Source organism: Parambassis ranga, chromosome 9, assembly GCF_900634625.1.
Source record: "Parambassis ranga chromosome 9, fParRan2.1, whole genome shotgun sequence".
In the NCBI taxonomy this organism is placed as follows: Eukaryota; Metazoa; Chordata; class Actinopteri; family Ambassidae; genus Parambassis; species Parambassis ranga.
Window position 1 is genome coordinate 12,118,544 of NC_041030.1, and position 21,144 is coordinate 12,139,687.

Genomic DNA, 21,144 nt, shown 5'->3' on the forward strand with positions numbered 1-21,144 from the left:
TTCCTGTTTACGTTGTGACACGCAGCTGCCGATTTAAAGGGACCGCTCTGCTTTTTCCACCTCGTAGTCAGCGCCGATGATCGGTCATGTGACAGTGAACTATAGAAGCTGTTGTGTTGCTTGTTTCCTCACTCAGCTCTGATTCTTCACGCTGTGCACACGCAGGGCACCGAGCAGGTAACAAAGCGAAGGACTAGACTGCTGCACCACTCGTCACTGAGTAGCTTGTTATGTATGTAATGATGGGTGCACTTCTAATTGTCTGGCCTCTGTACCTTTCGTAACGGTTTTTTGTCTTCTGCATTTATAAAATAACGGTGTTTCTTTTTGTTGTTTGTTTAAACCAGAATGCTGCCTTTGGTCATAGTTACAGGCCTGCTGGCTTTTGCCTCTTGTAAACCATGTGGTGAGTAACTTTTAAAAAGAAATCCAACTAGTACAGATTCAACATGAGGGCCAATGCTAAATGTACATTTACACTGTCTCACAAGTCTGGGAATTCACAGATTTCACAACTACATATTGTCCAAGGTTGCATAGCCTTCATATTGTTTGCTCATTTGTTACATTGAACACACAGGGCACAGTTTGGTCTTTGATATCAGTGTAAACCAACAATAAAGACTGTGCCTTAGTCGTGATCGTCATTGTCATAAGTGCTGATGCATCTGTAGTGGTTTTGCAATGCTTTGAAAGTTCATGATGTCAGCAAGAGACAGGGGTACTTCTGCAAGTTTGTTCATTGCAAGTGACATTTTTTTCATCTATTTTTTAATTTAGATACAGAAGGATCCAACAGTGAGCTGCTCCTGACACTCAACAAGAACCTCCTTCGCTCTTTAGACACACAGGAAGGGACTCCCAATCCCAGCGTGCACTTGGCATTACGCCTTTCAGATTACCATAACGTTGTCAAGGAGAGCCAACACCTCAACAGACTGAAAAATGATTTGCACAATGACATCCAAAGGTATTACTTTTTTTGTTTTACACTGGATGTATCTTTGTTCTTGCTGTTCTTATCAAGGGTGTCTTTCTCAGCTCTCTCTCGAACAGCCAGTCTGTGGTCGGCACCTTGTCACTGTACACTCTGGCTTTAAAATCTTCCTGCTATGATCTCAACACCATCGCCTTCACCGCCAATGGGAAGAGTGAGATGCTGCTGACACACCTGAAGAAGCAAATGGAACTGGAGAAAGAGCACATTAACTGTGAGGTTTACTGTTAAACATTCAAATACCTACATTAAAAAATACTGTCTTTCATTGTGCTGTAACACGAGTTCTTAATGTTGTGTGACTCAGCAGCTATTGCCCATCCACTGGGAAAAAAAGTACCTCTGAATTGACCCTAAGGTCATGTTTTATCCGTTACTTCTCTCCTTTATGCAGTAAGCCTCCGCCCTTTGACCAACTATTACCAGTACAGTCTGGGTGTGCTCGCTCTCTGTGTGAGCGGCATCAGGGTTAACAACCATGTCAGCAACAAGCTCATCAAAGCAGCAGAACATGAGCGCTTCAGGCAGGGAGACTCTGAAAGTGTTGGTGAGTGAAACGTGCCTCCATGTTGTCTTTGGCTGTTACAATGAAAAGAAATATATGTGCAAGGAATATGCAGGCAGGGGATGATGTCCTTGTTTTGTAAGGTTTAGATTGTGTATTAATAATTTCTCATATGTCTCTTTACAGATACCTATGCCATGGCTGGAATGGCACTCCAGTGTGTGAGTGATTCTGGTTCTCATGTGCAGAATGCAGCTGAGCTCAATACAGCCCTCACTAAGATCAAGCAGAAGCTTCTGGCCTTTCGTAGGGCTGATGGACATATTGGAAATGAGTTCAGCACAGGTCTTGCAGTTCAAGTATGGAGTTTTTCACCTTTGTCTCTTTTTGTTTGTGAATCACCACATAACAATCTTTGGATGCTTAACTATAATTATTCACTGTGTTCAAGGCCTTGTTGGCAATGGGCAGCACTGTTGGCGAGTGCGCGGCCTCAATGGAAGCCATGAGGGCAGCTGCCAGAAGCAACACATACCACAACCCCATGGCCATATCTCAGACGCTGCCAGCTCTGCAGCAGAAATCCTACCTGACAGTTAAAAGCAAGACGTGTCTGAATGAAAATGGTTTGCACATCATTATTGTTTTCATTAGTGTTTTCATTCATTAGTGTTTTCAGGTTGTGTCTTCATTGTTGCTGTTACTATGCATGTCTTCCCACAGACACTCTGGTACTTGAGCCCACAGACCCTGTGGTGGTTTTATCAAGTGACACCAAAGTGACTGTGGCAGTGGAAGTGGTGACAGCCAGCGGAGCAGCGGCCCTTTTCTCTGTAGACGTGCCAAAGGGCAGCTCCCTGCTGGAGGCCCTCAAACTGCTCAAAGAGAGAAATGTTGGCTTCACGTGAGCTCATATAATGCACTTCTGCACTACAGCTATTCTTTTATGAGTTCTGTGTTAATAAGTTGTGAGTAACATCTGATGTCATGTGACAGGTTTGAGACAGAGTCCAGCTTGTGGGGACCATTCTTAAGTGTGGTGAATGGAGAGCAGGCCAGACAGAGCGACCGCAGATACTGGCACCTCTCCTCGGATGACGCCGGACTTAGTGAGGGTAAGAACACGCACACACACCCCCACACCGACACACACACACACACACACACACACATTACACTGCGACTCATTTCTGCCTTAACTTCACATTGGTAAAAATGAAACATATCCTCCCTCAGGTGTCGGAGACTTCAAAATTGTGGCCACTCAAAAGATCTCCATCAAAAACACAAGCTACTGATAACATAACAGTGATTAATGTGAGTGAGAATCACTGCCACTGGAGTTTAACCAAAGATCATAAATAAATGTCAAATGTATGTTTGAATGTGAATATAAGTGTAGTTTATAGAAGTATTTGAAAAGACTTCACATTGAATATTCTTCTTAATTGTAAAGCTATGATGCATTTTCAGTTTAGTATGAAATTTGCATTATTGATTGATTGATTGTGCTGTTTTAAATTTAGAATTTTTGTGTTGGCTGTGAAGGGAATCCTTTCTGCTGGTTTTGTCTTTTTGATACAAACAAATCTGAATCATAAGGAAATGACAGTTGATTAAACCTTTAAGACTGTTGGGTGTCGTTGAGTTTTTGTGTGTGAAGCACATTTATAACACGTTAACACAAACTACAGCTCTGTCTCTCTCTGCAACACAACAGCTGTTAATCACAGTGGTTTATTACTTATCAGGTAAAAAAGGAACCTTGACACAAGTTAGCACTTTAATAACTACTGACAACATCAAGCATCTCTGTGGAAAAAAAAATAGATTTCAGGTGCTACTCTAAAATTTTCTCACCATTTTAACCTTTGTCTCCTCCATGTGGTGGAAAATAGTCATTGCAGTTTGTGTAGCCATCTCTATGGTGACGTCTGTGTGAGCAACACAAGATTTCAGCCACACGGAAAGTGAGTTTCACTGTGATGACTGCAGCCAGTTTTCTATTTGATTGAAAATATGTAGAGTTAATGGTCAGTCTGTTTACTGAAAAACATACTGAGGTGGGAAACTGAGAGGAGCAGAAGTCAGGGCACAATCCAGGTAAGAGTGACTATTTAATCTCCTTAACTGGATCCACCTATGAATAAACAAAAAGCAACACTATCTGATCAGTGAAGAGATGTGTTGAATGTGTAAACAGCTGTGCTTTGTTTCAACCTGATCGGTGTGTCCCTAGGGGGTGCGTTTTCTTTCACAACAAACAGGCTGCGTGAGATGGTGGACAGAGAAAATCACTGGTGAAGGCGCAAACAGTTCAACCAAATTCCATGATCATATTCTAACAATGCACAAATCTGTACATCTTAATCCAACTGTGGAGAAACATACAGTCACAAGGGCGACAGGACGAGCAGTGCCTGAACTCTTGGAGGATGCTGGGAACTGTAGGCAGAGCGTTAACCAGGAGCTGAGGCTTCATCTTCTTAGTGACTCTCTGTTTAGTGAGCAGCAGAAGCTGAGGCATGTGTTGGACTGGGCTGAAAATGTCCTCCACAGCGGGTCAGAGGTTTGCAGTCAAATCTGCAGAGCAGACAGTTTGATACTGGCTGATTCAAAGCACAGAGGATCAGAGAGAACGCCGCCTGAATGTAAACACTTATCTACAGATAAATACCATCAACCTGTTTCCTGTGCTGCAGGGGATAGTGAGGGATTCGGAGGATTATCAAACTTTGGGAATAGTGAGCAAAATACTTACCCCTGCAGATACAAACCTCCTCTCTGTTTGTCAGAGAACAGAGACTGTGAAAACAGAAAAAGTTTGTATCCCCAACATACCACAAGTAAACAAACTCAGAGCCAAGACCACTGCGGAACAAATGGGCTACACAGTCAAAAGCTTCACACCGACACATCTAACAGCAGCACAGATCAAACGCTTACCACAGATACCACAACAGGCTTGATCAAAGCATCAGCATCCCCTTTAAAACAGCCACATGACAGCACAGATTTCCTCAGCACGATTAGTCCGGGGTCAAAGGGAGAAAATCAGAAGGCGCTGAGGACAGAGCAGGCAGGCAAAAGCAGGAGGGAGGAAAGCTGTAGAACAAAAGAACAAGAATCCAGCTCAGAGATGACAAAAACTACAACTCCCAGTCTTACCGCTCACTTGACACTACCATCCGATTTGACTGTGTATGAGCAGTACCAGCTATGTGTCCACCATCTTCAAACAAGCCAACCTGTCAAATCAGGATGCTTCAAACAGTCACCCGAGAAACAGCGGAAGACATCTGAAGACACCTGTCCCATCACAAATAATGAAACTGACAGGCACCTTAACACAGGAGGCCAAAAGTTTACAGCAGCAGAAGCCGCAGAGGAGAGGCGTTCAGTCAGATCAAATGCTCCAAATCTGGATCTGAGTGAAGAGGCTATTAACACACCTACAGATAATCTGAAGTCTGACGATGTTGCCCCTGCAGAGGAGAGTGCAGCTAACCCAGGTATCTAGTACCAAACATAAACCCCCCCCTATAAATTTACTTATTGTACCAGAGCATACAACAGTATTCACTGCTAAAAATTGGTTCAATAGCTAATCGTATAATTTGCTTTTCTCTTTGTCTGTGTGTAGATTCACTGCAAGAAAAAGTCAGATGTTGCTTAGCCAGCAGGGGTCATCAAAGGGCGGCCAAAGGTCAAAAGAAGACAGCTGACACTCAAAGTCCTTCATCAGCAGGAATACTGCCAAGGTAACAGAGGAAGTCATCACATGAACAAGTCATTTGTAGAATAATATATATCAGGAAAAACATTTATTTTAATGGGTTAATATTTCATTTCTTGTAATAAGCCTATAAAATTCACTACAATCTACCAGGATCTTCATAGCAGACATTAGATTTCCAAAATAAAAGCATGGTTTCTTTTTGTAACACCACCTTTATCTCAAGCAGAGGATCAATCAACTACACAAAGAAAGTAGACTCCCAACCACACAGAAAGAAGACACACACATCCCTGCGCCCCACAAAGGGATACACACTTTGTGTTAACAACCCCAGACCAACATCAGCAGAGGGTAAGTTTAACACCAACATTATACTGAAAAATGCTATAATTAAATCACAGAACAGAACAGAAGAAAAATTAGTGTTACAGACACTAATTTACACTAATTTACACTAAAGGATAAAAATAAAATGCTTATTTAAAGGGTAAATCTTGCTTTTCAGATATTTATGTAACAGTTAAGCAACAAAAATAACATTTTATATCAATCTGAAAGTACTGTAACTCTTTGTATTTACAGGTACAGCTGTGCAAGTCAAAGTGGACATCAACAAAGGATTCAAATTCAATGTAAGAAGCAGTCACAGCTTTTAGTTTTGACAGAACTGGGAAAATGACGGTGTGTTTGTTTTTGTCATGTTTTTGTCCTGTCAGCCAGCAGGTGTCCCTGTGTCTGACCGCTGGCTGTGTTTGCCTGATGAGGTGTGGCTGTCCATCCTGTCTCTGGTGTCTCACAGGGATTTGTGCAGAGTGCTGCAGGTCTGCCACAGGCTGCACACACTGGCTACAGATCACACACTCTGTGAGTTCTGTACTCACACACACATGAGTCAAGGGTCCTTTAGCTTTTTAAGGTTCACAAGTAAGTGTGATATGCCAAACGTTCTCTAGTAGCAGCACATGGTGGGTTCTCATGATGTAAGCGCTTCCAGGCACTGCTGTACTGTAACCCTCCCTGGACAAACAGAAGATAACCCTGATCACCTGGTCTCATGCCTGCACACACACTGTAGAATGTAAAACTGGACAAAAAACCTACATACAACATCCTTTCTCCTTTTCAAGGGAAAAATCTAAGGATGGAAAACTCCACTTTAACTGACCGGTGGCTGCTGTGTGTGGGCAGACGTCGTCCCCGCAGTCTGTGTCTGTACAGCTGCAGTAGCTGGTCTGTCACGTCCTGCGGCCTGGAGATGTTTCTCTTTCTGTGTAGGAACTCTCTGGAGGTAATACACAAAATGATTGATCACTGAGAATGAGCCATTGGAAGAACACAGCAGTCATATAATTGTATGGCATGGCCCTGAAACTGTAGAATTAAATCCTCCTGATCAATGAGCCACATGTTACATGCATCAATTTTTTTTTTATTGGACTCACATCCTGAATCCATCTGCCTGCTGTCATGGAGTATATAAAAAGCTGCTGTGGATTGATTGGCTCCTTTTATATTCCTATAGGTTTTATTATAGACAGCACAAATGATCATTATCCTCGTGTTTCAATGTGTGTTTTCAATGTAATAACTGATTCAAAGAAATCGCACATCCATCCATCTATCCATCTTCAACCGCTTATCCGGGGCCGGGTCACGGGGGCAGCAGTCTAAGCAGGGACACCCAGACTTCCCTCTCACCAGACACTTCCTCCAGCTCCTCTGGGGCTCCTCCCAGGCCAGCCGAGAGACATAGTCTCTCCACTGTGTCCTGGGTCTTCCCCGGGGCCTCCTCTAGTCAAAGAAATCACACATTTAAGATTAAATTATAGCTCTCAGGTGTGCACATGTGAACAGTCATGATCTGTATTTATTCTGTCTTTTATAAATTACAGGAGCTCAAGGTCACAAGCTGTACTGGCCCTGGTCTGCATGGTGACCGGATGCTGTCCCTGATTGGTCAGCTGTGCAACTGTGTGACTAGTGTGGATGTAAGCTGGAGTGGAGCAACAGACACAGGAGTGAAATCTCTGAGTGTCTGTGGCACACGGTCAGTGCACACACACAGACGTTATAATGGGGTAGGGATGCTTTACAGTGTTAATCCTTCATTTTATCCTCCTGTAGGTTAAAACTGAAATCTGTTGTGTTGAACGGCTGTCACATCACAGAAGTCCCGCTTAAAGAACTTGTCATCAAACACAAAGAGAGGTCAGAATTCCTGCTTTATTCAGTCTGTAGTGTAAGTGTAGGCATGTGTGGGTGCAGCATCAGACAGATAATGTGCAAGTAACAAATATTGATACTGATATTAAAGAATTTTTAATTAAATTTCAAATGATTATCAAAACCACCTCACACAACTGTTGTGCGTGTTCTCCCTTTAGCCTGTGCAGGTTGGAGGTGTTTGGCTGTCAGTTCCTTACTCCATCCTGTCTACAGAATATATATGAGGTGCTTAGTTATTTACTAATTGATTTATTGTGCATGCTGTGTGTCTAGTGGACTTATAACTACAGTTTTTTTTTCTGTTTCAGATGTGTCCTCATCTTCAACATCTGAACATTGGACGGGTGCCAAAAGTTAACATACGTTGTCTCACCCTGATGACAACACAGCTGAAATGCCTCATTTCCTTAAATCTCACTGGACTACAGGTGGTGAGTTAGAACATCTGTTCAGCTTTATATGACATTTAAATACTGTACGCTCTCTTCCTCTGGTTTTATTTCCCAAACAGCTGGATGACTCCTCAGTAGAGACTTTGCTCCAGAACTGTGTCAAACTTCAGAATCTGACCTTCAGTTCCTGTCCTGGAGTTACAGACCTCATACTGCACAACATCAGCAAATACACACCTCGAATCAGGTATGCACAAAATTTAACCTAGTATGTTCTTAAACACCAATTCTCAAACCATAAATATAAAAGCCTTAGTGGACTATGGATGCACTTTTGTAAAGTGTGTGTATCTTTGTGTGTGTGTGTGCCAGATCCCTGGATGTGAGTGGATGTAAGGCAGTCACAGATGCAGGTGTTCAGTCTTTGGCTCTGGGCTGCCAACAGCTTCAGCAGCTGGATCTCACCTCCACTGGCACAGGAAACAGAGGGTACACATCAAAAGTCCATTCAACTGAAAACTTTATGCAAAGACAATATGTCAGTTTTATGACATTGTTCAGGTGCAAACACAGACATGATGAAGACATAAAAAAAGAAAATCCATATCCAGGTTTAATGCATGTTTAATAATAATAGCCTAATGATGTGGAATACATACAAGCAATTCATAGCAATCCTTTAAATAACAATTCAAAGCAATGGTGAGCTGCAGCAATTATTACTTTTGTGACAGTCTGTTACATCAAACATAAAATCATGTAATTAATGTCCTCACTGTGTGTTTGTGTGTGATAAAGGGTTTCTTTGCTGGCAAATCACTGCAGTGAATACCTTCAAACTGTCAAACTCAGTTTCTGCCACATCACTGCAGAGACAATACTGAAGCTTTGTAGAGACTGCAAGAGGTAAATACACACACACACATTTAATTTAAAACACTTCCTGTCAGTGTGTTTGCTGAGCGGAGTGACAAAAAGGTGTGACACACTTTCAAACCGAATTTTCTTTCATTGTAAAAATGTAAAAAGCTCTCCTCTGTGTGTGTGTTTGTGTGTATGCCTGAATGATGCTTAGAACATATACGACCGTCACACTCATGCTACTTTATAGTTGTATACATTTTTTTTCTGCTCTCACTATAGAAATCAATAGCACAGTCAGCATGCTGTACTGCTGATCATGTTTGGGTTTTACACTGTGATAACTCAAGCTTGCAAAAACACTGTGACACACTGACGAACAGTGTCTTTATCTTTCTCCCTTTACTTGTAGGTTGAAGGTGCTTCACATCTATGGCTGTGCTCATCTCCCCACTGAAGCAGAGATCAGAGAGGTTAACAGTACTGTTAAAGTTCACCCTCTGACCTGAATCACAAATATTAATGCTGTAGCCGTTAAAGTCTGAAAATGACTGATGATCTGTGTATATTTAATTTCAATGCAGATCCTTAACCTATACCTATAACCTATATATTTCACCAGCAATTTTGTAATGAGGATTTCTTTTTGTAACTTTTCTAGAAGGGAAACAGAGTTGTTTTGTTGCTCTGCCAGGTTTGAAAACGCTGTTATTTCCCTCTGTGCTTTGGATTGCCTGAAAGATTCTTCCACTGTGATGCCTGTCATGGTTTTAACAGCATTTGCAACAGCATCCTTGAAGTTTCTACACACATCATGTTTTTGTCAAGGGTGTACGCAAGAACAGGAAAGAGGTATCAGAGGAGGGAGGATATATAAGAGGAGGACCAGACGGACAGAGCCTGATCCAGGTCTGGCTCCTCTTAAGAAGATTTCAGAGATGGAAGAAAACGTTTTCAACCTCCTCTGATTACAACAAAGAAATGCAGTTTTGAACTTAATTAAATTTGTTGGATGCCCAATTAGCTGTAAACTAAAACGAATAATTATGGCAGCAAAGCGAAAGAGTGAGGATGAACAACGGCGCCTGCGGTCGCTTTTTTATGCCTACGATGCAGATAATTCGGGACGGATTGAAAAAAATGAATTCTCTACTATATGCCAAGAGCTCCACGTCCCACCTCAACAAGTAGAGGACATATTCAATCGTCTGGATGTCAACAAAGATGGCACAGTGACTTTAGAAGAGTTCATCAGCGGCTTCAAAGACCAACACAAGGACGAGGAGGATGAAGACAAGAACTCCTCAACTGCTGAAGAGTTATCAGTCACCAAAGAACAGGTCATATCCAGGTGAGAGGTGGAAGGTTTGGGGCCTTATGAGGAGTAGGTGTATATGAACTACATTGATGGTCATGATGGAGGTTCTTGGTCCTAGATCAGCAAAGACCAGGCTTCCTGACAGAGAAAGGGTGAAATCTGAAAATGTAAAGAAATGGTTCAGCTTCAGTGAACACTGCACACTAAAGAATAACAGCTTGGTCTGGATGTCCAACAATTCAAAAGCCGTCCATAATAGGTTAGTAACTAGAGATTTTAGCCTGATTTTCTTGTGTAAATAATAATAATTATAATTATTATTATATAAGACCTTATAATAGATAAAGTTTATTCAACTGCAATAGCCCACAGGCTATTATAACCTTTCTCCACAGAGGAGCCACTCTCATTTGGCCTGAAGCCCAGACCTTTATTGTTGAAAAGAGTGAGGAGTGAACACACACAGAGAGAGAGAGAGAGAGAGGTGTCTCTACGGCCGGCGCGTTACCTGAGTCAGACACTGCAGCTTTTCTCACCGGTCAGGCAGCAGCTACAGACGCTACTTGGTGAAGAAAGGAAGCGAGCTTTAGTGTCTCCGTTTTATTTATTGATCGTTGAAACTGTTCACAATGGATTAACTCAAATGTAACTTTTCAACAACAGCTGTCAATATGTTTGAAGAGGATCGAGTGGAAGCTGCTTCTATTCAATTTGTTGCTGTCTCCAAAATAAAATAAAACTCTTTTTGGTTTCTTATTTACTGCAACGCCTCCTTCTTTCCAGCCAGTCACATCCTCCCATCAGGAGCATGAGCGCAAAGGAGCAGGACCGGCTGCGCTCCCTCTTTCACGCGTACGACCTAGATAAATCCGGGAGGATCGAGAGGAACGAGTTTCTCACCATCTGCGCGGAGCTGCAGGTGTCAGCGGCCGAGACGGACCGGATATTCAACCGGCTGGACGTGGACAAGGACGGAACCGTCACCCTGCAGGAGTTCATCGACGGGTTTCACGAACGCTACGGACAGGATATGGAGTCGGACGGAGGAGACGTGTCCGCTGCTTGGGAGCGTTTCGAGGGCAGGATTGGAGAACAGGCCAAGTTCATCCCCAGGTGAGAGGAACACACGGACAGGTCAGAGGAGGAGGGTGGATGAGAATATGGAAATATGGAGGTGATAGGAGTGAATTCGACAAAGAGAGCAGTGTGCGTACAGGTGGCGGTGCCAACTGAATGATCTCCACAAATTATACATTACAGGAGGTGTGCTTTCACTCAGGATCAAATCAGACTAAAATATTGTCCCATTAGTATAATAAAATGATCACATTGCATTAAGTCCCAGACTTTAGATTATAGAATTTGGAGCATGTTTCTTTCTTAGTACTATAAGACATAAGGGGTCAGCAGCAACTTTAAATCCAGTTTAAACTAAATTATCAGGGAGACATTGTTAGTTGTTGTTAGTTAATTTATAACTAAGCTTACAGAATTGCATGTACAGTACATGTATTGACAGACATGAGGGGAGGGTCCTGCTTCTTACATAGCATGGTGAGAAAGTGTGACAGAGGACGAAGAGAATGACTGTCATCGTCCTGGATCATTGTCCTCACACAAACGTGGCCATTTCCACATTATGTTGTCATCACTGCTGTGGACAACTCTCTAACACACATGGGATCCATATGCTCCTTAACTGGTGGACTGTGGTAGTGTGCTGACATTGACTCCCTTCTTCTCAGGGTGATCATCATAAGCATAAAGTTTAAGTCACCACTGTCTGGTTTGTCTTCATCTGACTGGAACTATTAACAGTTCAGATACAGGAACAGAAGAATTCAGGTGTATAGGTTAATGTCTAAGCAGACAGATGAAGTTTCAGCCATCACGTACTTCACTAAAAGTCACATATTCTTTTTAAATTGAGTCTGTAGCACCATTATCAAACATCCTGTAACTGTCATAAGTCCTGATCACACTTTTCTTGTGTTTAAAATGTGTCCCTGTGTGTTGTGTGTGAGCACCATTACAGAGCTGACAGTGATATCAAAGTTATCACTTAATAGTGATCCTGAACACTAAATATATACAGTGTCTGTATATTTGTGTGTGTGCTTGTGTGTAGCCTGAAGCCTGACATGGGACTCGTCCTCATGCTGCTCTGCTGCAGCATCAGGACATTGATTGTCACAGCGGTGGCATCTGCTAAATGCACTCTGTTATCCTCCAGCAGCTATAGTCGCTGTTATATCGGTCAGCTGAGAGATGACAGTTTAGAAAACACGCCTCGCTTCAGACAATTGTCTACTTATCAGGAGATGAAAGAATATATTGTGTAAATATAAGAGACATCGAGAGCAGAAAAATCAATTATTTTCCTTTTCATAATTGTTGTCGTGATCAAAGCTGATGTAACAGGTTTATTTTTATAATACTGAGCCTGTTTCTGTGACTGAGACTGAAAATATTGGGGATCAGGGTGCTCGACATGCTTTCGGTTTTGATTTCTGAGTTTTATGCACAAATCAGCTGCTTCTGTTTTCCTCCGTTTATACCTCTCCTTCACTGTCAGGTCAGGTGTTGGATTGTGTTTGCGTGTTTTTCTGTCATTACCTGACTCTGCTGTGGGCTGTGTGTCACTGTGAGCTATTGACAGACAGGCAGAAGTGTCTATATACACAGGATAACAGCAGGTCCACCCTGTCAGACGGCAAACACACACTGTAGACTTCAGTGACCTGGTTCCACTGTATCATCACTGTGGCCGTGACGCGGAGGGATTTATCACTGTGTTATAACGAGGACACAAGAATGACATACATTTGGTCTTGTGAAGGAATTATGTGAACAAAGTTCATTATGTGTCACTAGAAAACAAGAGGAGGAGTCATTTCTTTTATAGCAGTTTCTGGGTGGATGTGGACATCACTTTCTCTCTTCACTTAATTTAGCACCAGGACCAAGAAGTAGCTCACTAATTGTCAACCTGTATACCTAAAAATGATCATGTTGAGCACCTGCAGCTCACATTTTCACTGAAACTCAACAATATTTCTTTAATTTAGTTCTTCTAAAATGCTTGTTGGCAAAAATATAACAAACAAAACAAAAATCAGGGCTGATGTCAGATGTCCTGACTTTTTTTAGGCCTGAACAAGCAGCGACACTGTACCAGAACATCAGCCTGACAGAGCCCAGGCTGATTCCTCAGTTTGAGAAAGTCATCATCAACTTCACCAAAGAGATCAAACAGCAGAATTCAGAAATGGAGAACCTGGCACTGGCTATCAAGCGGTGAGTGGCAAACAGGCGCACACACAAACACGTGCAGCTCATCCTTCAGTCGATATGTTTACATGCAGAAACTAAATGAAATTACTCACAGTAATTAGTAAAGTTAGCATTCATCAACACATTCATCATGGTGGATCTGCGGTGATGCTGTTACTGTGATAACAGAGCTCAGGACCAGGCCTCGATGCAGCTCAGTGAGATGGAAGAGGAGATGGACCAGCGTATCCATGTGGCGGAGAGGAAAACACGGGAGCAGGTAGGACAAACACACGTAAACATAAGCTTTGGATATTGCTGTCTTGTTGTTGTGTATCATTTCCATGGAGATTGTGTAGAGTGATAAGCTGGGTGTGTTTGTACAGCTCTTCCCATATGTCAAACAAACGACACACCTGCTCATCAGCTGGATTTCACAACTGATGTTAAACAGCCCACAGTTTTATCCTCAGGTTAACAGTAACACAGCAGGGCATGTTTACAGTGATAAGGATGGAGGCAGTGTAGTTTGTTGACATGACACCATAAACTCTCAATAATTGTTTACCCTGTTCATTAAGCATGATGAATGGCCCCGAAAAGAGAATTCAGATTCAGGGGTGGAGTCATGAGTCTGACATATAGAGAGTTACTAACAGCAGATCAAAAGTGGAGTGCAGGAGGTTCCTAGAATCTGGAGAACACACTTTAGACATGTGTTGTAGCTTTGCTAACAAATGGTACATGGTGAAAGATCAATATTATTCAATATTATTAGTGTCACAGCAGTACAGTATAGTTAGATGACCACTTTTCACCGTTTCACTTCCCTCAGTGTTGCCTTTGGTTCCATTTTCTTTCAACATACAGCTCGTCTTATCAGTGAGCGTGTGGATTCTTACGTAAGTGTTCTCCAACAACTCGGCTAACTCAGGAGCTGCTGTTTGTTTTGTCTAGGAAAAGCACACAGAAATTAGAGGGCACTCACCTGCATTCTCTCACACTGTGGTTACTGGTGTTACTGTGTGCACAGCCACCTTTATTTTGGGACTTTATTTTTGGACAGAAAGTTACTGCAGCGTTTATCATTCTTCTCCATCAGTGTTTCAAAATAAGTCTTAAAACAGCACAGATTGAATGGAGAGAGCGAACATACATGCACGCGTTGATAAAAAAAATATCGCCATCATGTTGTTGTGTGTTTTTGCAGGAGAAGAAGCGAACTGAGGCCGCTCTGAACGACCTGCGGAGAACTTATGAAACTGAAGTGTGTGAGCTGCAGTGTAAGGTCCAGAGGATGCAGATGGTACATATATCTGTTTGAGTTCTGTTTACATATGTTAATAACTATATCCACAGTGCAGTCAGACATTAGAAAATCAACATCAACAATCAGTATTTTGAAAAATGAACACAGACAGCATTCACATGAAATTGAACCAGGACTAATTTATTCTTTTGAGCTTATGGGAAAACAAATGTCATCCACTGATACGGGAAGTCACAGTTCCACACCACACCATGAATATGCAACAATCAGATGCAAAAGTATTGATATAGGTCCTTCAAATCAGCTATAGTTGTTCAGGGCCTGTCTGGTAACCCTGGTGTGTGGATCAGGGGCGTTGAATGCTGGGTTCCTCAAGTCCTTCCTGAGTAGATTTTGTGATCCTGTTCATCAGATTGAGGAGAAGTACAAGAACATCACTGTGAAAGATGAGAGTCCAGCCCTGAAGAAGAGGATCAATGAGCTAATGCTGGTAAGAGTGTTAAAATTTCTGTAATTTAGTTTGTTTCTAGTTTATTTATGCTCTTTCATGGTGCTTCTTGTCTTTTTTTTTCTCTCTGCAGGAGAACCAGCGGTTAAAACAGGACCTGCTCAGGTCTCAGACCAAAGTGGCCTGCCTGCAGAGCGAGATGGACTCATTGAAGACGGAGCTAACTGATCAAAGCATCAACTCTGAACGGTGATTTGATTATAAAAATGTAATGTGTCAGTAACATGTCTGTGGGGCTAAAAATGGAGGTAAAGGCAGACCTTCTATTTGCCAGCAGATGAGCTCTTCCTGTTTTCTGGTTTTTAGCTTTCTTGTGTGTCTCATTGACGTCACAAGCTCTGTGCTGGAAAAAAAAGCAAGTAGTAGAAAGTAACTCTGCTACAACTACACTCAAGAAGATAATTTTAAAAATGTTTACAATGAAATGAAAGTGATCTTTATATACTACTGCCGTTGTCTTTCCGTCTGCAAACTTTAAAACAAGAATTAATGGACCAGAAGCTGTAGAACAGGTTCTCATTTTAAGATTACCTTGAGAATAATAAATATTTGCACAGTGTCATGTATTTAAAACATCCTAAATTACTTTGTTTTAGATGGAATTCAGTCTGCCGTCATGCTTTATGAGATGGCTCTACACCATCTCAATGAGAAATTTCATTGAGAACAGAAACAGACACACAGAGAGATGAAGGCCCCGCCTCCCTCGGTCAGCTCCCATGGGTTTTTTATGTTTTGTCACAGCTGAAACAGGATATCCTGGAGTGACTTCACACACACAATAAGTTTTCAGAAGTGTTGCTTAGCAACGGAAGCCACAGGTCTACAGGCAGAATAAAACCCCACCTCATTGGACCAGCTCATCATATTGACACTCTAATTTTTAGGTATCTCCTTATTCATGAGTTAGATGTAGTGTTTGTCTGGAACCAAGTGAAGTGAAAACAGGAGGGTGCTGTCTTTAAATGCATGCTCAGTATCTGCCAGGAATGCTCCCACAACAACACCAAATAAACAAGGTCTCCTTTAGTACAACATGTCAAGGGACAATCTGCTATTTTTTAATTTCAGCTTTGTTGTCTGGCTGTGTTTTGTTGCAGAGATGTGGAGTTCTTCAAACACTTCTCTGATGAGCGAGACGTCCTGGAGAATCAGATTGAGATTCTGCAGTAAGTCAGACACAAGTTTAACAGAGAGAAAACACGTATTTACACATAACACTAAGAATAAAATGATTTTTCTGTGTATGGACAGGACAGCAAACAGGAAGCTCCACGACACCAACGATGGCCTAAGAGCTGCTTTGGAGAGGATTACAAGGGTAAAACTGAAACTGCTCAGCTTGATACTCTAATGTTGTGACATTTTCACAGATTGAACACCACACAGCAGAGGACTTTCAGTCACAAAACAGTTTTGCAAAAATAATTACTAATTTACTTACAATATGTTTGTTTGACGTGTGTTGCAGTCAGGTAATGATGGGTCACCAGGAGACATTAAGGACAGAAGCAGAAACAGAAGTAAAAGCATCTGTTATACATCACCCAATGCACTAATAGACAAGTAAGACCCAGAATCCATGATATGATCATAAATAATGATAAAATGAGAGTGTTTTCTCAGACAGGTGTTTTTACACTATAATAAAGTAAATGTTGAATGTACTTATTTAAGGTGCTGTGGGACAGATGTTTTTATTATTGTCATTTAGTCTTCACCATCTCCTCCTCAGGTTCCAGCGTTTGGACGACTACCCTCTGTACAGCTGCCGGCCCAGCTGTGACACCCTGGCACTGGCCATGTGTGACCCCGGCCTGAGGCGCAGACACAGCAGTGAGTGTGAGGAGGACTACCTGCCCGAGATCCACATGGACAGCGGCCTGTCGACACTCAGAGGCTCGCACGGTGGATACGAATCAGAGCATGAGGTCAAAGGTCACGAAGAGGAGGAGGAGGAAGTGAGTGAGAGGAAGAAGAAAATAGAGGATGACAACAATGACAGCATGATGGGAGAAAACTCGGACACTGAGGTGAGACAGTTTGAGCAGCCCTGTACACTGTTTACATACAAGGCTTACCACACTGTATAGATCCTAAGTGGATTTAACTGTGTAAAACTGTTTGCTTTGGTGTGTCTGCATCACAGCCTGCAGAGACGCAGGACGGTGAGTCAGCATTCGGGTCTGACAGCAGCTCAGTTTTGGACTGGAAGCCATCTGAACCTATTTGTGCCACCACACCTGCTGCCCCGGCAATGAAAAAAGCCCTCACTGCCCTAAATGTTCAGGTAACGATTAATAATGACCCACAAAAGCAAGTGCCAGCAAAGTAAATAGGAATGAGACCTGGTCTGTCCTCTGTGTTCCCTCTGTCTGTGCAGAAGGAGGACAAGGACAGTGCTGACCTGGGCTACATGACATCAGAGAAGGCGTACAGGATTGTGTTAGCTGGAGATGCTGCTGTGGGAAAATCCAGTTTCCTGCTTCGCCTCTGCAAGAATGAGTTCACACTGAACTCCAGTGCCACTCTGGGTGAGATGGATGTCCCACTCTAATTCAGTCAGAATAATGTGCTTTTTGTGTGACGTGTCAAATTGTCTCTTCATTTCAGGAGTGGATTTCCAGATGAAGACACTCATCGTTGACGGAGAGCCAGTTTTACTACAGCTGTGGGACACGGCAGGACAGGAAAGGTGTGTGTTGCTTTTCAATAACTTCCTCCGTCATGGAAAATAAACCTGTGTGTGATTATGTCATGTGTTGTCCAGGTTTCGCAGTATTGCTAAGTCTTATTTCCGACGAGCGGATGGTGTGTTGCTGCTGTACGATGTCACTTGTGAGAAGAGCTTCTTAAATGTGCGAGACTGGGTGGACATGATCGAGGTAATTCGTCTACAGTGTAATAAGGTTTAGTGATGACTCCATTTGTATCAAATGACAAACTCAGTGCTCTTGCTTCTTTCTCTCCTCCTACACGCAGCAGACATGTAAGTGTTTGGATGTTATGCATGTTCAGATTGTGTCCTGCGACTTGTGTCACTTGTGCGTGCATGATGTGTTTTTCAATATGCAATAAGTCACTGGTTCTGTGGAAAGCCCCTTTCAGATATGAGTTCCTTTGCATTCATTTGATGTGCACAGGTCACTTTCCTGTTGAAATTGTTTACATCAGACATGTTTGTATCTTTTTCCACTCTGCACAAGTCTGATGCATTAACAGACAGGCACGCACAAGATTTAAACTGAGCAAGAACGATGCCCTGATACTTCTAAAGCACTGAGCTATGGGGTTTTTACATACATGTGAGTGGTATTTGTATGTGAACCTTTGCTCTCAGTATCATCTCTGGGCTCTCATGCAGCAGTAACAAAAACAAGTTTTCCATTAAAATGAGTGGTCATGGAGGTATTTTAGCTGATTCTTCAGTTGTACAGCTACAATCTGAGATGTTGTGGGGTTTCCTCACATAAACCTGTTCAGGTGCTTCCACAGCATTTTGTTCTTCTTTAACTGTTCTTTTGTAAAACCACTTGTGTAGTTGTTGTTGTCTTGTCGAACGACTCTCTTTGTCTTAAGCTCACACATTTCTTTGTCGAATTCACTGGTGTATTTCAAACTCTATTCTTCCATCAATTAGTTTAGTCAGCCTGGTTCAGATGCAACAGAACAGGTCCAACCCATCAAACCATAATACTACCGCCGTGGATAACAGATGAGATATACAAACTATCAAGCATCGCTGTGATGAAAGAGAAGCTGTCTGTATGTAGGACTAATAAGATTTTGAGGACAGGAAATTCAGGAACAAGGCACCAGGAAAGCAGAAGACGAGGCAGGAGGCTCATTGTGGGACTCCACCAAAATGGCTCCATATTCAAGTCATTCAAGATTCAAGATTCAAAGCGTTTATTGTCATATGCACAGTATAGAAACTGGTTTCCCTGTAAAATGAAATTTACTTACTTTGCTGCTCACACTGAATGCCATAAAGTTTTAAGAAGTCAAAATAGAATAATTTGCAAAAGAGCAATTTGAAGAGCAAAAAGATGCAAATAAGTACACAAAATATAAACTATGGAAGTAAATGAAGCTATATACATAAATATGCATGTGTGCTACATCAGCTGTTGTGCAAAAACTGTCAGGAGGTAAACAATTGTACATGTGCAGTTATTGGATTGGCTATTAAGATGCATAAAGACATAGATAAACTTCATTGCAGTTACTGTTACTGCATGTAAACATGTCAGTAAGTCATATAGAGTATTATATAGTATCACATGGTTTTATACAGTATAATGTCATGTTTATGTTATTTTGTTTAGGCCACACATTTTGATATCACAGAGCACTTCACAATGTTGTGTTTATTTTCCTGGCAGGATGTGTCCCATGATGACATTCCCATCATGCTTGTTGGCAATAAGTGTGACCTCAGGCAACATGCAGTTAACAGTGTTCCCACCAGCTATGGGGAAAAACTGGCCATGGTAATTACAAAAAAAAACGCACTCATCTAACCGTACATAAAATGACTCCAGCCTTTTTTAATCCTGGAGATATATTCAATAATCCAATAATGTGTTGTCCTTTTCTAACAGACATACAACACTCTGTTCTGTGAAACCAGTGCCAAAGATGGCTCCAACATCCTGGAGTCTGTGCTGCACCTGGCCAGGTCAGATACAGCTGTTAGTGTAGCTTTAATGAGATTAAATGTTAAGGAATGACCTCCATATGATAACACTGTGTTTATTCCTTCTGCTGTTCTGACTCACAGGCAGGTAACCAAGCAGGCCACTTATGAGGAGAAAAGTCGCTACCAGTCGCTGACCAGTTTAGACGCTCCGAGAAATAAACCGAATTTCTCCTGCTGCACCTGATCAAACTCATCTGAGCTGGACCTTCCATGTCTAACCTAATGTGAGCTCAGCAAAGGAAAAAAAACAAATGCATAAATCTGACCCCACAGCAGCAGGAACAAATGACTACTGTGAATACCCAAAATGTGGATAAAGTGAGCAAATAAGAAACACAAGAATATGAGAAGTCAGTATAAACGCCTTGACGTGACATTTTTATTATGCTATTACACGTTTTGACATGAGTGATACAGTGTGCCCGACAGCTGTGAAAGTGAGAAGTGTGAGAAGGGTTTAAAAGTGAGATTTATGAGTGTGGCTGTAAAGTGAGATGTGATGCTGACAGATATTTGCACACGACGAGGAGAGAAAGACAGAGAAGCGTATGGTTTATGACAAGAACACAAGAGTGGAGAATATGAATAGATTCAACTTTTAACTTTGGCACTTATTTATATTATTGATTGGAAACACTAAGAATTACACAGTGGGAGAGCTCATTAGCTGCTGAGCCTGGTTGTTGTGTATGTAGAATGATGTCACAATGTATGCTCCTTATTATAATACCACAACAGTGTTACAATTCTTTAGGATGGAGGAGAGTTTTTGTCGTTCACATTAGAAAATTGTCTTTCCAGTCTTTGTTAATTAATGTTTTAAACTACAATAAAAAGAGGAGGATGAAGCTTCACTTCACTGTAAAAAAATAAATAAATAACTGTGTCCGCGTCAGAGCCTTCAGATGCTACATCACAGAAATTACTCACTAAACCTGTGACAGATGTTTCGTTTGTCCTGTTTGTGTCAGCATCATGTTTTTTTAACTTTTAAAGAGTAAAACATCAAGACTGACCCGTATTTAAATGTGCATGTAGCAGACAACCTGTTGCTCAGCTGTTTATTAATCTTATCTTGCATAAATGTCTGTGCTAACGTGCAATTACAAACTCAAACAAAGTCCTCTTAATAAAAATATACTGTGAATTCCACAATAGGATAAATATATGTTACACTACACTTGAAAATTCTCCTTTTGTCTATTCAGATTGTTGTCAGACACATGGAAGTGATGATATTTGATGGTTGTCTGTCTGTAAATCAGGCAATCTGCACCCCCACTGAAGACACAAAGGAGAAGACAAATCAATAAATCAGATAATTTCTCCTTGGCTGCTGCTCTAAAAGACCCT

General features: G+C 41.8%; 3 protein-coding genes across 4 annotated transcripts; all 3 read left to right on the top strand.

Moving 5' to 3' along the window:
• Positions 1-21: 21 nt before the first annotated feature.
• tcn2 (transcobalamin II) lies at positions 22-2,887 on the top strand. Of its 2 annotated transcripts, none has more exons than XM_028414996.1 (10): positions 22-177; positions 348-406; positions 781-970; positions 1,042-1,211; positions 1,392-1,544; positions 1,689-1,861; positions 1,954-2,128; positions 2,226-2,406; positions 2,499-2,617; positions 2,739-2,887. In XM_028414996.1, exons 2-10 carry the CDS (start codon positions 349-351, stop codon positions 2,798-2,800), a joined length of 1,281 nt encoding a protein of 426 aa, XP_028270797.1. In that variant the 5' UTR covers positions 22-177; position 348; the 3' UTR covers positions 2,801-2,887. The 2 variants fall into 2 exon arrangements, with proteins under 2 accessions (XP_028270797.1, XP_028270798.1); XM_028414997.1 differs by having other exon boundaries at positions 79-232.
• Positions 2,888-4,516: 1,629 nt separating this feature from the next.
• Positions 4,517-9,633, top strand: LOC114441164 (F-box/LRR-repeat protein 7-like). Its single transcript, XM_028413956.1, has 14 exons — positions 4,517-5,014; positions 5,146-5,263; positions 5,468-5,592; positions 5,824-5,873; positions 5,958-6,105; positions 6,369-6,529; positions 7,134-7,288; positions 7,366-7,449; positions 7,626-7,692; positions 7,776-7,898; positions 7,979-8,106; positions 8,232-8,348; positions 8,658-8,765; positions 9,133-9,633. Exons 1-14 carry the CDS (start codon positions 4,642-4,644, stop codon positions 9,227-9,229), a joined length of 1,854 nt encoding a protein of 617 aa, XP_028269757.1. The 5' UTR covers positions 4,517-4,641; the 3' UTR covers positions 9,230-9,633.
• A 51-nt stretch (positions 9,634-9,684) lies between these two features.
• rasef (RAS and EF-hand domain containing) lies at positions 9,685-20,655 on the top strand. Its single transcript, XM_028414264.1, has 18 exons — positions 9,685-10,071; positions 10,822-11,151; positions 13,189-13,335; positions 13,501-13,591; positions 14,522-14,617; positions 14,994-15,071; positions 15,163-15,278; positions 16,190-16,258; positions 16,344-16,410; positions 16,561-16,655; positions 16,825-17,122; positions 17,239-17,379; positions 17,473-17,623; positions 17,703-17,784; positions 17,860-17,974; positions 19,475-19,582; positions 19,694-19,770; positions 19,873-20,655. The coding sequence occupies exons 1-18, from the start codon at positions 9,767-9,769 to the stop codon at positions 19,973-19,975; spliced, it is 2,469 nt and encodes an 822-aa protein (XP_028270065.1). The 5' UTR covers positions 9,685-9,766; the 3' UTR covers positions 19,976-20,655.
• The last annotated feature ends 489 nt before the right edge of the window (positions 20,656-21,144 follow it).